Below are 20,966 nucleotides of genomic sequence, written 5' to 3' on the forward strand. Positions count from 1 at the left end.
GATGATATTGTACAATCCCTTTGTCCAACCATTTTGTTGTGTTGTCCTCCTTTCTGTGTGTGTCAGTTGTGTTGTTGGGTCTGTGGCCGGGCTTGTGTTCGCAGCTAGGGTCTGTGTGATTATGGCAACTTCAAACATGATCTCCAACTTATTGGAGCTGGTTAAGACCTGTGCACAGTTGATTGCAAAATAAGTAGCTATGCTTGTCTCTCTGTGCCACACACACACACACGCTTGTTCACTCTCTCACACACACACTTAGAGAGCAGAGCCGTCATGCTGTGTCTCAGCTTTGAGATGCCCAGGCCCTCAGCAGAATCACCTGTTGTGTTTCCTACCGCACAATGACGTTTCCATAGTGATGCCTCAAAGCCCTGTTTCTTTGGTCTATAAGACCCTCAGCAAACACAGACCTCCGCCCTTCCCACCACCATTACAAAGTCTAAACACACACACAGACACACACATTGTGCACACGTGGTTGCTCTCAAGAAGCAGCGGCGGATAGAGTAAGGAAATAAAGTGTGCCGAGCTAAAAAGAGCGAGAGAGAATAGTCTGTTTGGGCCTCCTTTGTCTGAGCCTCTCTGATGGAGACAGTGGGGAGTTTGTAAAGAAAGAGGGGAAAAATAAAAAGTGGCCTCTATTCACGTCCTCCTTCTTTTCTTTCTCTTGTTCTGTTGCTTTATTGGCTGTGTTGTTGTCTTCTATCTCCGTTCCCCTCCTCCCCTTTCTCCTCCTCCTTGACGTCCTTTCGGATAAATGCCACAGTAGCCTTTTACTTGCCGTAACAATGGACGACCTGTTTTGGTAGAGTGAGAAGTAAAGAAAGAAGGTGAGAGCCAAAGCGAGATAGAAGGGTTGGGATGATATACAGTAGGTGAAGAGAGGTAGAAAAACGACCACTTTTAACCTGTTTAAAAAAAAAACAAAAAAAAAAAAACAGGAGAGAAGGTCATGCTTAAAGGAAAGACTTATATTCTTTCTCCCTTTCAATCCCAGTGCATCTGTCCTTAATGTTGTACAAGGCTCCTGGTTGACATTAAAGGTCTAGTTTAAATTTGTACGTGCACCAATGTAGCCTACATGATAGAAACATATATTCCTGAAATACGCTGGGCTGCGTTTTTCACACTGCACAATTGATAATGATAATCATGATTATTTTTTATCGATAATGAAACCACGATTATTCTTCATGTTAGGTAAAACACTATCTAATCTATCTAAAAAAATTCAGTATTTGAATAAGATTTTCTGTTCGAAATGAAGCTTAATAAAACATAAATAATAAAACAAAATTTACTCAAAACAAATGCTAATGACAAATAAATATGCCATGGACTATTTACAAGAAGGAACAGAAAGGTCTATTCATCTTGGCTGAGTAGTGGTGTTTTTCAGGCGGTTAAATAAATTGGTTGTGTTGTCCTGTGGCGTAGGCACAACTCTACTAACTACTAACTACTGCACTGCATAGAATTTCTTTTTTGGTCAGTAGCTTGTTGATTACGTCTTACTCGCACATTCGTCACTGAAAAAAATTGAGGCTGACCCGTGCCACTGACAGCAGGGAGCGCTCACCTCCCAAATGGGCAGCTGCAACAGAACAGACAGGTCTAAGAAGGTGGAACAACCAGATCAGGACTGCCCTTATCCCTGGTCAACCATTGAAATTGCAGTAAAGCTGAAAGTCTGATGTATATTACACTGTTTTTCTCCTTTTCGCACTTCGAATCTCAAACGCGGATAAAAGGCATTGGGTTAAAACATCAGAGCCTTGTGCCGTGCACTCACTATGATTCGTTCACAGTGCATCGTACAGCTTGTCAGCTGTGGACCAATAACTGCCCTGAGGGCCATGCACATTTGAAGCCTCCTCAGTTGCATTTTGGGCACTGAGATTATATTTGAAGCCCGAGTTACTTCTGAAAACAAAAACTCTGGAAAACCCCCCAATTTCTGCAAGAACTAAAGAAAAAAAAGACAAACTTCCTGTTCTCAAAAATGTTATTTCTCATAACTGAACATACAATGAACAGTCGGAACACTGACAGTGTTCATTAATTATCCACCAACTAGGTGCAGTTCAACTACCGAGCTATTTGTTGACATATGATGTTGCAGAATGTCATCTGTAATATTGTTTATTAAATACGAACAGACCATTGCTGTGTGTGAGTGCGTGCGTGCGTGCATGTGTAGAGGTCTTTGTGGTGTCCATTAGGGAAAGCAGAGTAAAATGTAGTCTTTGTGATGTCTCTATCACTCTATCCCAGCAGCCCTGCAGTTACCAACACTGCTCTTTGTGTGATGAACTGACCAGCGACCAGAGAACAACAGCATCTTATCTGGACTCTGTGAAGAGCTCTCTGAGTTTGGTCCTGTGTTCGCGCACACACACGCACACACACACACAGACACACACAGACACTGAGTGTTACTATTCTCATTTCTTAGACTGTTCACAATGGTTCTGTACTCTTGACATCAAAAACCCAGGAGAACAGAGAAAGAGACAGGAAAGGAACGAGAGGAGAGCAACGCTTTTGTGTCTTCAGTTCTAAGCACTCATTCTTTATTGAGGAATAATCTGCGACGTAATAAAGCTTTGTTCAAGAGCCGGAGCTGGGTGTGTGTGTGTGTGTGTGTGTGTGTGTGTGTGTGTGTGTGTTTTTGGGTGTTTTTTTTTTTCTTTTTCTGGTAGCTTTTAACTTCGCATGTGACTAGAAATCTCTCCTCACCTGTCTGATCAGCTGGTAAACTGCTCCCTGAATGTGACAACACAACTTGTTCATAATGAGGAGCGTCACCTGCTGAAGGGGATAGCGATGGGCCCCATCAAATGTATGTTTCTTTTATGTGCCAAGAAACTAGTTTGGTCGGAATATTCAGGTGCAGCTTGTAAGTCAGATTTGTCTGCGTAAATCAAACTTAATTTTAAGTTGCGGCTTCTTAATGAATTATTAAGTGAAATGAAGGTAAATTGCATGTATTTGGATTTCTTTAAGCTCTCTTTCAGTTTAGTAGAAGCTTACTTTGATTGAACTGATCCTCAGGTACGAGCTGGCACACCTGCTCTGAACTAGTTCAACCTCAGCCCAGAACATTTTTGAAAAGGCTATAAAACATTTCCTCAAACATTTTTTTGAATTGCTACTCATTACTCAACACAATTGACTGCAGGAGAAAAATTCCCACAAACAACAATAGTAAAGCATAATGGATATTGTTTTGCGAAATCTGCTGTTCAGTCATCTCATTGAAGTGAAGCCAGTTGTAGTGATTGCAGAGATGCCTTCAAATTTTACTTCCTCTGCTTTTTGACAGTTTATTGTGCCTGTGCCAGCTGATAGAGACAGCTCTCTGGTTTGTTCTACTTTACTGCAGTAAGCAGTCAACCAACATGACTGTCCTTTCATGCGATGACCGATAAAAGGTCTCTACATAGTAACTTAATGCAAAGTAAAACACCCATTTTCTCAGGCCTTTATTACCGTGATTAGCTTCAGGCTCTCAAAGTGTATTGTCACTCTTCTATTCTGTGTCTCATTCTACCAAGGAATCGACATGGACAGTATAAACCCAAATAGTTGCCTCTGTCATGAGGGAGAAGACTAAGTAGTGACTTTAAAAGATAAACAAATTGAAAGAGGAGAAGCGGGTAGGACAAAAGAAAGAAATTGCATTGTCAGTCCCGTAGAGGTAGAGATGTTTGAAGTTTTACGTGTTTCAACTTGTTGGTTAACTGAAGGTTTTGTGTGAGGTGATTGTTGTGTACTGTAGTGGCTAGTGTAAATGTCTCAGTGTTTCACTGCTCAAAAAGAGGCAAGTTGATTTTTATCTGATGGCAGTAGCTTTTTGTTCTGTCCACCACCATCTTTCGTTGGTATTAGAATGAAAATAAAGAGTTTTGATGTCGCAATTTGCATAGAAATGAATAGCACAAAAAAGAAGAATAAGCAGATACAACGTGGACTTACGAGTACAAGTACAAATTTGTGAGATTGATCTATGGCAGGTGAACTACTAAGTCCCATATTTGTTCCAAAAAGGGGAACTTCCCAGTGTGAGTCTTTGCAACCTTCACAGGCTGCAACAAGCGACCATTAAGTATGTGGTTCCTCTGAGGCTTAGACCCTGGACCTTCTGCTTGTAAGGCAGGCGAGCGAACCACTACACTATGGAATCACCTAAAGTGAGTTTGAAATGAAATTTGACAGTAATTATGACATGGTGTTGATCAGAGGGCTGACTATTTTGAGGATTGTTTACAAAACAGAACGGAAACTTGGCACCGAAAGACAAGATACTTGGTACTGAAGCATTTGGGTCGGTAACTTAAATCAACCGGAGGTCGGTACACAGCCCATGTGTGCACTGCCTTCACTTGAGGAATGCTGGGATTGGCTCCAGCTGCTCCAATCCTCAGGGGGATTAATGTGTAGAGAACGGATGGATCGAATTATGTATGTTTTCCTTTTACATTTCAACTTAATCCAAACCGTTAACTCAAGTGCAATATCTCACACTTTTATAGAACAAAGGTTCCGATCAACCTGGCTGTAAGTGGCTATTTTTCTGTGATTTTAGTGGGTATGTTTTAGTGAAAATGCTGTGCTTTGTCTCTAGCGGCACTTAATATTATCCCAGATTTGGAGCGGCCTTCTGAAAGAATGAACATTTCAGTGCATCCGGGTTTTAAAGTCGAACAGACAAAAGTGGATGCCAAAAACAGATCCACTTTTGTCTGTTCGACCTTGCAAAGAATGAATTACCTCCACAGTGTGTCTCACTCACTGACAGTCAGATCTTTTTTTGTTTCCAAATCTACACATTCGATCGTCTTATTAGCATCACATGAGAAGACGCTGCCCTTTTACCTTAATCATTTTAACATACCTCAATTTTTTTTTTCATTGGAATGTTCAGGACTTGATTGGACAGGGTCTGGGTCCTGGTGCCTGGGTCCTGGTCTGCCTATAAGTAACCTCTGACCTCGGCAATAGGAAGTAGCTAAGAAACCACTATGCTACTGTATCAACCACATTTGATTACATCTACTTCCTGCGATTTCTGCTGAAAATCTATGCAGTTTACTGGGCCAGGGACTATTTTTCAAGGTGAATTGCTTTTAACACACTCATTCTGAGACTTGCTTTTTGGCAACTGTTGTATGGCTGTTAGTCTCAGCAGCTGGTCTGATTTCTCAGCACCATGTGGCGAGCATTTGTTAATGCTGATCAACTCTGTAGGTGATTGGAAAACACACCGCAATCTGATAACCAAGTAAGAAGGCAAAGCTATTAAAATCAGGCAACAGTAGACCTACAGTGTAGACACACAAGCACAGTCGAGGTCTGGTTGTATGTGTGTGCACTGAGCAGCAGAAAGTGTTTGTTTAACTAGATGAGAGTGATGCCGAGAGAAGCAATAACCTTGACTGGTTTCTATTGTTCAGCACGAGACGCTGCAGGCATTGTTTGAAAAGAAAAAACAACAACAAAAAAAACCCCCCCAAAAAACAAAGGACACAGTCTTATGCACACACACCTTGACACATTCTTTGCTGTCATCGACTCCGTGGGTCACAGTGATTATATACATACCTATGCACTGGGTGCAACAGACGTACACAGAGTGTCATGCAGCTGTTCATGTCAAAACTGAGAGTGCATTGATTTGCATTCATCTGGAAAGGCTAACCTAAAAATTAGCAACAGGAAATTGTTTTCACACACACATACACACACACATGCAGGCAACTAACGACTTGCACTCAGGCCACCTGTGGCAACTTTGTGATCCAGCCTCCTTGGAGGGATGGGGGCCGAGAACCAAGAATAACTTTCAGTGTGGGACTTTGAACCCCCGTGCGAGGCCTGTGCCAGCTTGACCACCCATGACCACACGATTACACCCGTTACTGATACAGACGTCAGTTGCAGCTGTGTTGGCAAAACGGTATCCCCTCTCCCCCACCGCTACATTCTCAGTCCTATGTTAAAGTTCATCAAAACACACACTAAACCAGATAGAGATCAGACTAGATAAGGCTGACACAGATCCACGTGGGTTCACGTGTTTGATGTCTCATATTAAATTCCTGTGGTTAACAGGAGCCGAGTGTTCATTAAAAATCAAAAGTTAAATGGTTGCACATAAATCTGGTCCGCTTCAACAATAAACAAGTGCTTTTTTAATTCACTCTTTTCTGCACAGCAGATACACCAGTGCATTTCAGATGTCTTTGTGATGTGCAGCAGTCAAACATTAACAACTGACCTGCAGAAAAATACATCAAACACAAAGTCTACACACATGAAACATGAAGTAACTGAATATATGTCAATGATTTTGTTTAGTTTAGTTTATTTAGGTAAATGACTTCCTTTCCTGTAGAGGGAGCAGTTGTAATGATTTAGTTCATGAGTTGAAAACACTAACAAAACTAACAAAATCTATTCAGGTAACTGTTAAAATTAAATCCAGTTATTTATGTAATAAATTTAGGATTGCACCTGAGGAACTTCTCCGGTGGTAAAGAACTATTTTTATTGCTGTGGCAAAAAAAGTCCCAGGTTGTTGTTCTTGTTGTTAAAATATTTAATTATACCAAGTAATTATAAGTAAATGTTTTGTTTTTTTTTGGATTATTAACAAAACATTGGTTTACCACAGTGGTGTACCAAATCTGGGGTGCATCACCCTAAAGCTGTTGTGGGTTATATATATATAAATATATATAACCCACAACAGCTGTTAAAGCTGTTTTATTTATATATATGCAAATGCTCTGAATAAGAAAAATATAAATATACAGCGGTAACAAATAACCTCCCCTGTCCAGAAGAGTTTTTAAAGTGTAAATGATCATAAAGGGTCGGAGGTTCACATAGGTTTCTTTCTGTGCTGTGGTTGATGTGGCCACTGCAGCATTCTTATCCAGTGGCGCTCCTTTACTGTGGTTTCTCTTTGTGGAAAAGTATCACTCAGCTACAATATTTGCCCTGAGCAACTTTTAACCACAACAGCTTAATCATACAAAAACCTAGCTGGATATCAAAAGTACGCCTGCTGTGTCATTAGTCAATCTGCAGGCAGGATTTGGACTCTCTCAGTCTTAATTGCCAATGACCTGTGGTGTTCCTGTTGGGTTTGGAAAACTGATCAGATATATGGACACAAAACAGGAACAACAAATGCTTGTCTGGTGCTGAGTTTTTGGGATTAATGCTGAACCAATTTTGATGCTTGTGGAACCAGACTGTTTTCATCACTTCTATATATTGGGCGTTTTTCCGGCAGTTTCAGCTTATATACTGTATGTCCCAAGAGTTAGTGTTTCAGTGGTGGGAAAAAAAGAGAAAAAGGTCTTTTGTTTTTATCCATTTGTCCAATTGCCCTTATGTAGATTAGGAGCGGATTCTCTCCTGTCTGTTTCACGCTGTGTCATTTCACCGCAGTGCATTGTTCTAGTTGAATGGTAATATTACTGTATAACTTTAAAAATCAAAAAGGTACAATCATGCATGCAGTGCACGTATTGTCACATCCAGAATGACTCAGACTTGGGCTTCGACCCCGGCTTACAGGTGGCTTTGTTCCCATACACAGTGCAGTCTGGCTGAGGTTGGGGAGGAGGGTCTAATTATTAATATGCTTTCTACAGAATGGTGGGGCTTCTATTTTATTTCCCATTTTTATTTTTTCGTGCCCTGTTCCTGAGTTGGTCGGCACATTCCGCTGGCATTGTTATCCAGCCTGTTTCCTGTGGCCGGTAGCTTTTGTCAGCCTCTCCCCAATTGTCCAGGCTTCCTTTGTTCCCCAGCCTCAACAATGGCTTTTTTCTGCCTCTTTATATATGTGTGCACTTTTTGCCCTTGTGTGCTCTGTTTGTTTTGTTCTGCTGTCTGCAGTGTTTTTCTTTCCTCCTGCTGCGGGGCTGGGAAATAACAAAGCGCACACGCATAGACGGAGAAGTTGATTTTTTTTCAAGTTCTCATTCAACCTGGCTCCCTCACAGAGGGGCTTTTACTGTCCCACTCCTCTTATAGCCTCCTGTTACCTATTGCTATGAAGACACAAAAAGGTGACCAGTGATGAAGAAAACTAATTCTAAGTTCAAAGAGTCCATATGCTATGGATGGGGGGGCATCATTGGTCGCTGCAGGGGTATTTCATGCCACTGTTTAATGCATTCTACATCTTCAATGGGGAGAATATGATAACATATCAATAATCAAAGAAGCAGTCAAAATATATAAATGAAATATCCACAAAAATCCTTTTTCCTCAATATTCTGCTTTTTTATGCTAAATTTTGTAACATTTAGTGCTGTGTGTGAATTCTGTTTGAATTCTTTCGAGGACAACGGATATTTGTGCACTTAACTTTGTTTTGAAGGAACGAAAGATAAAGATGCATACCTGCCTTGGAAAACGTGTGCACACAATGGGTATATGAAAACAAAGCATTCATTGTGCTGTGTGTTGTGTTTGTCCTTAAACAGAATGGTGGATCCCAGCCCTCCAGCTCTGCACCTTTACTCCGGTGGGAATGTCAGCATGGCAGGAGTTGGTATCAAAGTAAAACAGGAGGAGTCCAGCGAGGGCAGTAACGTCAGCTTTCACGCCGACCCACATAAAACATCTCCTTCACGAGACTGGTCAGGAAATCAACCATTTGAGGCTCGACAACTGACCCCGCCACTGTCACGCTCGCCTTCAGTAAGACTTCCACCAGAAATGATCAGATTTTTTAAATGCCAAAGCAATCCACGTTTAACGCCATCAAATAACTGCGAACAAACTACGTAAATGTTCTGATTTACCCTATTATCATTTACTCCATTCACCATGACTTGTTTTATAGATTTGTTAATTTAATTTAATTACGTTTTCTTGCTATAATTATTTTTTAATGGGCTACAAAAATGAGCTTGATTCTGTATTGTTTCTTCCTGTGTCCTGACAGGAGGGCTCTCCGGGTAAGGAGCTGAATCACAGGCAAAGTCCCATTGGATTAAAGGAGTTCAGGACCCATGATCAACCGAAGGGACAGTCCAACCTTAAAGAAGGTCTGTCTCCAAGTCTCCAGAGATGATCATTGATTTCTCATTGTATTTAGTATGTATAGTACCTAAAATAGTACCAGAGATTACACTGCTGTAAATACACTGCATTTAAGATGGTTTAGTTCAAGGGAGCCACAATATTTTGGCTTGAGATCTACTATTCAAATGACCAGGCTAAAGTGATCTACTTACATCTTGTATGTTAGGCTACACGAAATTATATCTGTTTTTTTGTTTTTATTATTTAAATTGCTTGTGATGTTTAATTAGAGATGTAATGAAAACAAACTTACGCATATAAGAGGTCTTGGTGTGTGCTCCTTTTATACATTATTTTGGCAAATCTATTATGGTGAACAGGCTAATGGATGAGACTGCTATTACAGTATTTTAATTTAATTTGTTAATTATTCATTAAGAGAATACTGTTCTATATCAAAATGACCAAAGTTAAGTGAAACAAACAAAGTAGACAAACAAACTCCCTATAAAGTAGTAACAGCCTTGTACTGTTTGACACCATTAGCCATGAAATAATCTTGATGTTTTTTTGTTGTTGTTTTTTTTCACTTTGAGCTTTTAGTCGCTTTCTTGTTTGTTTACGTCTGAGAACGGATCAACAATCTTTAACTTTGAGTCAATTGTATCACAGAAGCTCCGTAAACTCTTTCAGCTCTACCTCTCGTCCTCAGTCTTTCTTCTGTATTCACACTACAAACCCATACGTCCATTCCATTTTCCCATCCTCTTTGACAACTCCATATCTTAGGTCCTAAAAGTACTCTACAGTCTTTTGCCGTTCAGCTGCCAACAAAGAAGTCTGAAATTGATGCATAGAATTGATGGCTCCGAAAGCAAAGTGAAGATGTTGTTTGGTCCTTGAATGTTTTTTGTTTGTTTGTTTTTGTCCGATTTGTTGAGTCCCCCTCAGGTGCAGGAGAACGCCGCTAGCTGCGAGCTGTTAACAAGGCCTTCCCTGCCCTCCAATCTTTTACTAGCCTGCGCTCCTTGCCTTAGATGTCTCTTCACCTCTCTTTATTTGCTGACCTTGTCTTGTTTCTTCGCCCAAATATTGATTCACTCAAACACTCAAATCTTCTCCAGAAACACAAACACCTTCTGCCCTCCTGCCCCTCAGACATCTACAGTAAATCCCAATGAACGGGTTGAAATTGAAGTTTCGTGTCTGAAGTTTGTTATTTGTTACAATGTACTCTCTCCTTGGATTTGTAAGATGTTGTTTTCTTTTTAACAGTAATGCCCACCATTGAGAAGTTGCTGAATACAGACTGGAAAGAGAAACTTCTGGACAAAAGCACAGCGGGGCCAGGGCAACTGAAAGGTCAGCTCTTAAGACTCTTTTAGCACCTTCACATCGAATCGCACAACAATAAAGCTTTGACTGTAACTCACTCGCAGCTGTATTTAATAGGCCGGGGGATAGGAAAGTAAAATCATTTCAGTGTTTTGACTGACAACTAAATTCATTTGGTTCAAAACAAACTCATTTGAAAGTGTAATGACAAATGAAGCTATGTATAAAGTTGTGAGCTGCTCAAAGGTTCCTGGTCAATGTCCATTTCCAGTTTCCATCGTCATCAATAATCACATTCAGATCCGCCTGGTACATGAACTGATGCCCCTCCATACAGTCAAAGATGCTGACATTTGAACACCTACACATTTGCATTCAAAACAAAGATGATAATCACTTATTAGCATTAATTGTTTGAAAATGTAGTAAATATTGAACTATGTTCAACATTACCCACAAATGTACTTTTTTCCTTGTCTTTGTAATACTGCTACCTAATAGTGGCATCAAAAAGGAGCAAAGAAAACAACAAAACTATTTCTCTACACAAGTGTAAACACTGCTGCAAAACGCTGTGGATCTTAGAATTGATCCTCTGGAGAATTCTGGAGGATATCTCCCACACACCATGTCCTGAACTGCTTCTTTGCCTTGTCTAAGGACAGAAATCACATTCATCTCAAATGTTTCTTCAGCATTGGGAAAACTGAAATACCCGATGGAAATGGATCAAAACCAGAGCGTGAACAATTTCAACAGGTTTTCATGCGAAAACATTTGAGCTTCGCTCTGATTTTGAAACTGTTCCTTTTTGAGGAAGACTCGAATAAATAAAAAAAATAACACAGATTGAACCCTGACGAAAAAAGTTGGTAGGGCGGGGGCTAAGAGATTCAGATTCAGATACTGGACACCATTTGAAATGACATTATGTTTCTTGGAAATTGACTCACCCTCACATTTCCGTGACTACATGTCCACCTTAAATTCTAGTGAAACTCTTGTTAAGAGGTAAGTCTCATTTCTTTCAGGAACCCCTGAGTCTCTGGCTGAGAAGGAGCTACAGTTGTTAATGATGATTAACCAACTTGGTGGTCTAAGGGAGCAGTTACTGGGAGCCCACTCCGAGCAGAGGAACATGGCCGCTCTGCTACTGGAGAAGCAGCAGCAGCAAATGGAGCTGGCTCGGCAGCAGCAGGAACAGGTAGCTTTCACACTGATCGCATTTAAACAGAAAAGATCCAGGTTCTGGTCGGCGCTTTCTTTCGGTAGCGTAGACTGGTAACCAGGGGAAACTTTACGAGTGAAACAAAGGCTTTGTATTTGTACATCTCTGTTTATTGCTTAATACGACTCTGTTTGGCAGGATGTTCCAGAATGTGACGTGTATGGAAATCAGTAGCGGCAAATCTAACTGAAATCTTAAAACCAGAAACAAAGAAGTGTTCTGTTATTGCTATCATTTTTGTCTTTGAATACGAGCTGAAACATCAGACAATTAGTTTTGGACAGAGGTGGACAAAATACTAAATAATTTAAATGTTACCACTAAGGGACAAAGACATCTAGTGGACACATGGAGTCCCTGCTCTCTTCTGGTCAGTGATCATGTGACATAAATGGATCAGTTTAATTTAGGAGTGATTTGGAAATGACATTTCATGTTTTATTTAGTATTGATACTTTACAACAGTAACCGATACTCAATAGATACTCGTGTGAGTACTCCCATCACTATTGTATACTGCTCATGGTCAGGCATATGATGGGTGAGGTGTGCAGTCAGAGTTACAGATGGGTTCAGTAGTAGATGTGAGGTTGGTGTTCAAGATTCACATTTGAGGCATTTTTTAGTCCTTGTTGGTGGATTAGGTTTGCAGAGAGCATTGCAGTATTTGATGAGGTAATTTAAGAGGACTAGCTACAGTATATGAACCTACTGTATATTGTGGCTCCATGATAATAGCAAATACCGAAACAAAAATGTCTTGTTCCAGATCGCCAAACAGCAGCAGCAGCTGATCCAGCAGCAGCACAAGATTAACCTCCTCCAGCAGCAGATCCAGGTCAGCTCCTCTCAACTTCTTCACACCTCTCAGTAGACGCCCCGTCATGAGAACGTCACAAAGGTGTGCTATACACAAAAGGCGGCCTGTGGGTAAAGGGAACCTGTCCTGTCTTGTCCCAGCAGGTGAACATGCCCTACGTGATGATTCCTGCCTTTCACCCCAGCACCCAACCGCTGCCAGTCACCTCTGACCCCCAGCTGACAATGCCACTGCAACCGATCCCCTGCAAGCCAGGTCAGTTGTCAAGCCAATGCAGGTTGAACAATTTGAAAATAATCCAACCTCTATAACACAGAGGTCTATTTTTATTTCACCCACCCTGTTGGAAACCATCAGAAAAAAACTTATTGCAACTCTTTTATTTGGACTACATTCTGACGACCCAGCCAAATTAATCATTTGTTTAAAGTTAAGTTTTATCAAAGCTATGTTTCCATAGCGCCCTGACTGAAGTCCCAACACTCCCGCTTCGAAGTTTCAGTTACTTACTTACTACTAAAAAGTGAACTGAAGAGTTCTACCTGATCGACCCAACGTTACCGACCAAGTGCTCAACACTGTTTCTTTTGTAAAATGACGTTCCTTCTGTTCTGTCTTCTTTCTTTTTTATTTTCTTGATTTTTCTCCTTTTCTGAATCTTGTTTTCTTTTTTCCATCTCTCTTGTCCTTCTTTCTTTCCCACGTTGTTGCCATCGCTCTTATTCTACTGTTTACTCACTCACAGGAGAATCATTTGCAGTTATTCAAATCTACATTTTCATTGTTTACTGTCTTTTATTCCGTTTTGTGAATTGTGATGGACAGATGCTAAGCTTAATGTCGTTATATTTGTATAATGACTATAAGGTCCTTTTTTTCTTCTTTCTTTTTTCTTTCTGTATCTCTCCCTCTCTCTTTGTCTCTCCCTTTCTCTTTTCTTTTTTCTCGTTCCCTTTTCCCTCTTTTTCTTTCTTTCTCTCCTTTTTTCTTATTTTTCCACTTTCTTTCTCCCCCTCTTTCTTCTTTCCTTCTCACTAATTCCCACTTGAGTGCGTTTGAGGACAAGCTTCACTTTAGCTCCAGGCCTTCTTTATTGGGAGAATGAAAAGGCATAAGTTGAACGATGTGGTTGACGATGCCTTTCACATCAGGAAGCTCTGATGTTGCGCGGTCTTACTCTGAAAAGTGCTCAGCGTTGACCTTGTTTTTATTGTTTTAAAACTAAAAGCCATTAAGTTGATCTTTGAAACGTCGTAGACCGAATATAAGGTTCTTTATACGGTGTGTGTGGAAGTGCTTCACAAAGCCTTCTATTAAAGATGAGGCTTTTATGCTTTTATGTCATGATTCCTGTAATTACCCATCGCATAATGCACGTTATAACTGATTGAACCAGGTAGGACGGATGTAGACGGATGAAACTACAAGGTCACAGTGCGTCAGTGGGGATGTAAGAGGTCTGTCCACCATCATTTGTAGACAACATTCTGGTTTTGTCTGGACACTGACTGATTCGGAGCAGGTGTAGTCATTTCTAATTTTACGTTGTTGATTTCAAAATCAAGCAGATTTTTTGCACGGTGACTGTGTGACACGGAAATGTTGTCTTTATTCAGCTGCTCTGCGGGTGTAACTGAACACTGAAGACCAGTGACATATTAACATATTAGCATATAAGCTTATAGCACTCAAGTAGTGACTGGTAAATGGCATGATTCACAGCACATATCCATTGTTTCTGACTCTGAAATGTTTCATCTTTTACAGCTATGGACTACCCCCTGCAACTGCTGCCAAACCCTCACCCTTCCCTGTCTAAGAGGGGTAGTGGGTCCTTCCGAAAGGTATGGCTGTATGACGAACTGATCCCATTGAACTGACGAAACTGTACAGTTGAGAAACTAAAACAAGATAACCAGAATATTGTTTCGTAGTTTTGTTACGTGTTAACATGTTCGGATCGTAGGATTAACATAGGTTAATATTATTTCTACTGAAAGTAGCTGAAATACAGCTATAAAATTTCAAATATAAACTTATGAGGAATATGTAATCACTAATCAGGAAACACAGTCTAATAGTTACAACTGGCCCTTCAAGGGGATTGCTGATGTGGCCTCCCCGGTAAAAATGAGTTTGACACCCCTGCTCTAGGAGCTAGCGACGCCCCGCTGAAGATATTTAGTCTTCGCCCTGGTTATACATCATGTGATTGCTTAATACATAAGCAGTCTTAAAATGTCTTTGTATGCATTTTGGTTTCAGAGAAAACTCTTCCAGAGTAAACCAAACGAAGTAAGTCCTGCTATTCGAAGGATAAAGAGCTTAGAAGAAACACCACGCCCTTTATTAACAGTCTACTGTGTGTGACATTAAAAGTGTGTGGTTGTTTGTGTGCGAGCGGAATCCGTTGTTCCAGTTCAAAGGCTTGTTCTTGGGGAGAGATGGGCTAAAGTAAACTGAAGAGAACGAGCACAGAGCAGATACAGAGCCAAAAGCCCAGAGCCCTGTGAAGGTGTGACAGATGTGCTGTGACACGCCAAATCTTCTGTGTGGATATGCGCAACACAGACACACCCCCTTGCCCTTTCGCTATTGTGGTCCACACCCACTCATGTGCTTGTGCTTTGTGTTTAGGAAGCGAGTCAACCTTTGAACCTGACCTCCAAGCCCAGGGGTCTAGATGTCGGAAAGACACCCAGTCCACAGAGCCTGGATATGGGATCGATGGTGGTGCAGGGAGCCTACAGACCCAGGGATCTCCAGGGAGAACGGTCTCACACCCCGCCACGATCTGCCCTCAGTGAGTTCCAATTAAAAGAAATCACCATTTCGTACAGTTGTGTTGTTTTTTTGGGGGGGACTTTTCCCCTTTGGCTCCAAAGCGTGACTCAGACTCTTCTGATGTTATTATGTCCTAGATTATGATGTTCCCTCTGTGTCAGCATAGCTGGGTGACATAGGTACTTACAGTATGAACAGTATGTAACATTATGTATGTTGCACCGTGGGACCAGAATTCCAAGATAAGTCTAGAACCTCCTGTATGTTTCTTTTGCTTTAGTTTTTGACCAACTTATGGAAGAAGTAGTAGAAGTATCATTCTGGCTAACCCTGATCCCAGTAATCCAGGGATACCGCAACAAGGATCTGCTAAGTGCAGTACTGCTCAAATAGTGGGGCGGGCCCTCCTGGGAGGGCGCAGTGAGGAGCCAGGGGGATACGTGTGGGGCTTCCAGTGGAATATGGCACGCTGGACATAAGTCTACCACTGCTTGAATGATAACAAGTCTCCACTCACTGGGGGGCAGCAACCCATGTGGTTTGTACAGATAAAAAATATACATGTTAGTAATTGATTACCCCTGGCTTAGTGGGATAGGGATGTTTTTTTATGCCATGTGTCCATTAGGCACCCAATGTAAAGACGCCCCTCACGTTGATAACACCTAGACCCAAAATGTTAAAGTTTGTATTTAAAACGGCATGTTTTGTTGTCTGGACCAGATCTTAAAATCGCTGGCCTAAATAAAAACAAAAACAAAAACAATCTCCCCACCTAGCCTGGTCTTGGTCAACTCTCTCCCCCACCTAGCCTGGTCTTGGTCAACTCCATATAAACTAATGGGTCACCTGTTAAGGTGTTAATGTTAATAATGTTAAGGTGTTGATTTGTAATTAAAGAAAGTACTGTACTGTAGTTGTACACATAACAGTGTTGATTTATACGATTCATTATCATAAATGATTAGCTTTCCTCAACGCACCATTGTTTATTTCATCATCTGTAATAATCAAGTGGCTCACAGCAGATCTTCAGAGTCCAGGGAACCAGTTTTCCACTGTTTGTCCTCAGTTCATCTTAATAAAAACACCTTCAAATAGAGTTGGTATTTACAATGTTTTCATAGTCAGAATAATTCAAACAGGTGCGAGTTGGTTCCAAAGTCAACTCTTAACATTTATTATTAAAATGAAGCTCTCGGATGAGTTGGTGAAAATGCCAGAACGCAGCTTTTCAAACAAATAAAACTTTTTTGTTTTCCATGTTAATGCGAGGCCTATGTGAGGAGAATGCACTCTCTTAACCCACAATTTCTGACAGTGACCAGCCCAAGACAAATGAGAGTTTTAATAGTAACGCATATAAAAAAAAAAACAAATTTGGTAACATACAGCTGAAGTCACTGTTTCTTTCTTTCCTGTGAAAGCGTTTTGAGAGTTGATCGGAGGAACACTGTGATTATTTGTTTTTGCCGTATTTTACCGTATTCGCAAAGTCACATTGATCAAAGTAACTGTAAGACACAATAAAACAAAATAATTTCATGTAAATTTAGATTAATTGTAAGTAAGAAATAAAATTACCCTATAAAAAATACAATCATTTATTATTATTATTGATATTTTGAGTTTGTGTCTGTTATATTTTATAGTTATACTTTTTCCACTTGAATTCCATCTGGAAATCTGTTTAAAATACTGTCAAAAAAGCAGCCAATAGGAGATGTCAACCACACAGACAGTAACAGAAGAGAATAAATAAACCAAGAGGAAGGCCATGTTTATCTCAGTATTAGCTGTTATGATGTATAATGTGTTCCTACATGAAGCACCGCTACATATTAACAGGTTGTTGTTTTGTTTTTTTAAATCTATGCTGTGGTTTTTGTCTCAGGTTTCCTTGGAGACGGTGATGTGGTCACTCAGGCCATTCATGACGCTCAGCAGCTACTGAAGAGCCACAGCAGTGGAGGGCGAGAGAGGGAGAGAGCAAGGGAGAGGGAGAGCATTGAAAAAATGGTACGTTTATTCATTTATACCCCTTAAAACAGTTGAGTTAAACCAATCAAATATGAGCATAAGGGCCACATTAAGGAAAAAAACACAGATTAAAGTCGTAAATATATGAGAACAGTAAAAAAACAAAAGTCGAAGCGTAACAAGAATGAAGTTACAATGCTACGAGAAAAAAATAGAAAATCGTTGTGTCAAGTTGCAGATTTTCAAGGAAAAAATTTGGAATTATGTGAGGAAATTGTTATGAGAAAAAACTCATTAATTTATGAAAATAATGTTATAATTTTATGAAAGATAAAGGTGTGACGGTGGCCCAGTGGTAATCTGTTAACACAATCAAATTTTTACTTTTAATGTTTTCTCACTAGAAAATAAAATTGAAAAATAGCTGTTATTCTCCCTACATTAAACTGGGAAGAGCACGGGTTCTTGTACGAGAACCAATTCTCAATTGTCCGATTCCTTGGAAACTAACCTGATATCGTTTGGGGATGAACATGTTGTCACGTGGCGCTGTATGTGTCTTTACGTTTGCAGGTTGTACGCCACACATTGGATTGTGCTTCGTTTGCTCTCTTTCTGCCCTTCATTATGGCTCCCAGGCATTCGTCAGACCCTTCTGATGTTTTCATGTCCTAGATTATGATGTTACCACTGTGTTAGCATAGCTGAGTGACATAGGTGCTGATGTACTGTGTGTGAATTCCTTAACTTTAGTTATTATTCAGCTGTTTTTTATGTGATTTACACATTAAAGACTCAGCAAGTGCAATGTTGTATGTTCTAAATTTCTATTTTTCCTCTTCAAAAAGAATTTGAAATACGTTACATTCAAGCCTATTTTTCCCTCAGTTTGTTGAGATGAGTGTTTCCTCAAAAACAAATGACAGACAGACAGATAGAGAGATAGATACTCACTTAAATCCCTCGGGAGTTCCCTTTGGGAAATTTAGGTGAAATGCAGGATTCATCTGAAAATACGTTCTTCTTGGTTTTTTTTACTAACTGTTGATTATGTTCTGACATTTTCCGTCATTGCCATGTTACTTCCTGTCCCTGAAATGACTAAAAACTCATCTTTGAGCAACAGCTGTTGCAGGCTCACAATATCACAAAGGCCCAGTGTGTCAGTGAGTGAGCCACCTGCCCTCTCCCTTTGTCCATCACAATACTGTACTCAGCGGCTCTCCTCATCCTCTGCTCTATTATCCTGCTCCTTCAAGGCTCTCCTGCTACATCCACGGCCGTGTTACCAGCTCTCTACTGCTGACTGACCTATTGTGGTCTTTCATTGCATCTCGTGGAGAGATAAGTAATGTTTTACGGCACGAGTGTCTTACAGATAATGTGTCTCGCAGGGACAGCTTTGCGTATCCACGGGTTGCTACAGTGTCTCTCCTCTGCCTCTCCCCCTTCACCTTCCTGTCCTCGAATGATCAACAACCCGACTGTCATGTTGCATTTACATTTACAACTCGGCATTTAAACGTCAGCTGATAAAACGCCTGTGGCGTGTACTTGCCTTAAATAGACCACACGTGCCCTCTCAGGGTTATCTTCTCCTTCAGTAAAAATGGAATTAAATGTAATTATTGTTGTGGTTTTGTATTTGTTTTGTTTATTTATGGTGTCAGACTTCACCCGTCTTTGTTCATTGTTCCATTGGCAGGAGCGTAAGGACTCACCACATAGCGAGAGAGTTTCTCGTTTGGAGCTGTGTGAAGACAGACTGGTGCAGCCGTCCTGTGACGACCACCACAGCAGTGACTCCGAGGGTAGGTGGCTCAGGAGGAGCCTGCTGTATTTTATATGTAATGTATTTTATTGTTTTAGGGGCAAAAAGCAAATAGCAGGGGGCGCACTCAAGAAAGGACCAGAGGCATTTTCTGCATCAAGATCGTTAAATTGCAGTAACCCCACAAGTCAGACACAACAAGGTGTCAGCTGCTTCACTTTGTGTTGTATTTGGATAATTTTTTGTAACATTTTTTAATGTTTGTTTAATTTATATTATAGAGAGAATTGAAATGTCATAAAATCACATTATCTAGGTCAATAAATGGACTTTCTCTTTGTCAGTGAACAAGTTACTGAAAATTGTCTAATTGACATACTTTATGTTTTCATTTTTAAATATGATGGCATGTGAAGGAGAAGATGGATTAGACCAGGGGTGCTAAACATATGGCCCATGGACCAAAACCGGCCCATTAGACAGTTCAGTCTGGCCCACTTGATGAATTTTGAAATTGAAAGAAATGCACAAACACGTCATGCTCGTGGTGTTTTGTCAAATTATATTTCATTAAATCTGAATATTTTCTAATACACTGGTACTTATTTGCAGGAAAACTAAGGGGGGAAAACATGGACTTATTGTCATTTATTGGTAATTATGCTATGATTGTACTGGTCCGGCCCACTTGGCTTCAGGCTGTATTTGGCCCCTGAACCAAAATAAGTTTGACACTTCTGGATTAGACACAGACTTTAGATACATGATGATCCCAATCGCCCTTAAACATTTCTGTCTCCTTGATTGTAGGTGCAATGCCCATTTCTGTTCCAGGCAGCTACACCGATGTACGAGCCTCTTCCTCTTCAGGCCACATCAAAAGACCCATGAATGCCTTCATGGTGTGGGCCAAGGACGAGCGCAGGAGGATTCTCCAGGCCTTCCCTGACATGCACAATTCTTCTATCAGCAAGATTCTGGGTGAGTGGAGCACAGGGGAGGGGTAGGATTTCTCTTTGTGTGTCTTTGTTCCAAGAGACTAGCTGGCATACAGTATGTGAGGGTAGGAATATCATATAGCCACACACATACACACAAGCCAGTGATGAAGACTTAACCATAACAGAACCTAAACTAAAAAACATTTTAACATTGATGTTTTTCTTCTTTATGGATTTGTCAGGTTCCAGGTGGAAGTCAATGTCCAACCAGGAGAAGCAGCCTTACTATGAGGAACAGGCCAGGCTGAGCAGGCAGCACCTGGAGCGATACCCTGACTATAAGTACAAACCCAGACCTAAGCGGACCTGCATTGTGGAGGGACGGAGGCTGAGAGTAGGCGAGTACAAGGCCATGATGAAAAGCCGCCGACAGGAACAGAGATCCACCTACACTCACAGGTAAAGAGAAATGACCAAAATAGCGAAATTAATATTTTCCCTTGAAGATGAACTCGTGAGCTGAGGTTTGAACTCGACCGCTGCGCTGTGCAGACAGCGGCTTCAGCACTGGTCTGTTTCTCTGAAGGAGCCAAACAACAACAGGAGTAACTGTTTTCAGTAAAATATTATATATTATTTATAAAAAAAAAACACAAAATAAACTAATATAAATCAATTCTAAAAAGTTCTGATTTATTTATTTATTTTAATTAATTAATTAATTTGTAAAACTCTTTATTTAGGGCAGTGGTGCCCTGGTGGTTCAGGGAGTGGACTTGTGTCCGGAAGGTCGCAGGTTTGAATCCACCAGCCACCAGGTGCACTGAGCATGGCACCGTCCCCACACACTGTTCCTCGGGTGCTCAGCTTGAGCTGCCCCCTGCCCACCGTGGCGATGGCAGAGGTCACATTTGGTTGTGTGCGGTGGTGTACTGTGTCACACTGGCAATAAATCACTTTCACTAAGTCATGATGTAAAATTTAATGTTTGGTCTGATATTTATTTTGTTTTTCTTATTGCTATTTTGGGGGCTAAAAGCTACTGTAATCTG

The 20,966-nt window shown here is 40.7% G+C and overlaps 2 protein-coding genes across 5 annotated transcripts in view; both read left to right on the top strand.

The window, feature by feature from the left end:
• LOC103386273 (contactin-4-like) overlaps nt 1-20,966 on the top strand; it is a 695,358-nt gene that overhangs the window by 371,947 nt on the left and 302,445 nt on the right. The gene's annotated exons all lie outside the window — the stretch shown is intronic.
• The window catches only part of sox13 (SRY-box transcription factor 13), a 31,634-nt gene that overhangs the window by 7,360 nt on the left and 3,308 nt on the right, over nt 1-20,966 (top strand). For 2 of the 4 annotated variants that reach the window (XM_017036517.2, XM_017036521.2), the window contains exons 2-13: nt 8,512-8,728; nt 8,976-9,078; nt 10,331-10,417; nt 11,422-11,594; nt 12,388-12,456; nt 12,579-12,693; nt 14,206-14,282; nt 15,076-15,241; nt 17,117-17,241; nt 18,908-19,013; nt 19,784-19,954; nt 20,157-20,373. In XM_017036517.2, the coding sequence (XP_016892006.1) occupies nt 8,513-8,728; nt 8,976-9,078; nt 10,331-10,417; nt 11,422-11,594; nt 12,388-12,456; nt 12,579-12,693; nt 14,206-14,282; nt 15,076-15,241; nt 17,117-17,241; nt 18,908-19,013; nt 19,784-19,954; nt 20,157-20,373 (1,625 nt within the window). In that variant the 5' untranslated portion in view covers nt 8,512. The remainder of the gene's footprint in view (nt 1-8,511; nt 8,729-8,975; nt 9,079-10,330; nt 10,418-11,421; nt 11,595-12,387; nt 12,457-12,578; nt 12,694-14,205; nt 14,283-15,075; nt 15,242-17,116; nt 17,242-18,907; nt 19,014-19,783; nt 19,955-20,156; nt 20,374-20,966) is intronic. The other 2 variants (XM_017036520.2, XM_008320482.3) reach the window with 2 other exon arrangements.

The sequence above is a fragment of the Cynoglossus semilaevis genome, chromosome 11 (genome assembly GCF_000523025.1).
Source record: "Cynoglossus semilaevis isolate Cse_v1.0 chromosome 11, Cse_v1.0, whole genome shotgun sequence".
In the NCBI taxonomy this organism is placed as follows: Eukaryota; Metazoa; Chordata; class Actinopteri; order Pleuronectiformes; family Cynoglossidae; genus Cynoglossus; species Cynoglossus semilaevis.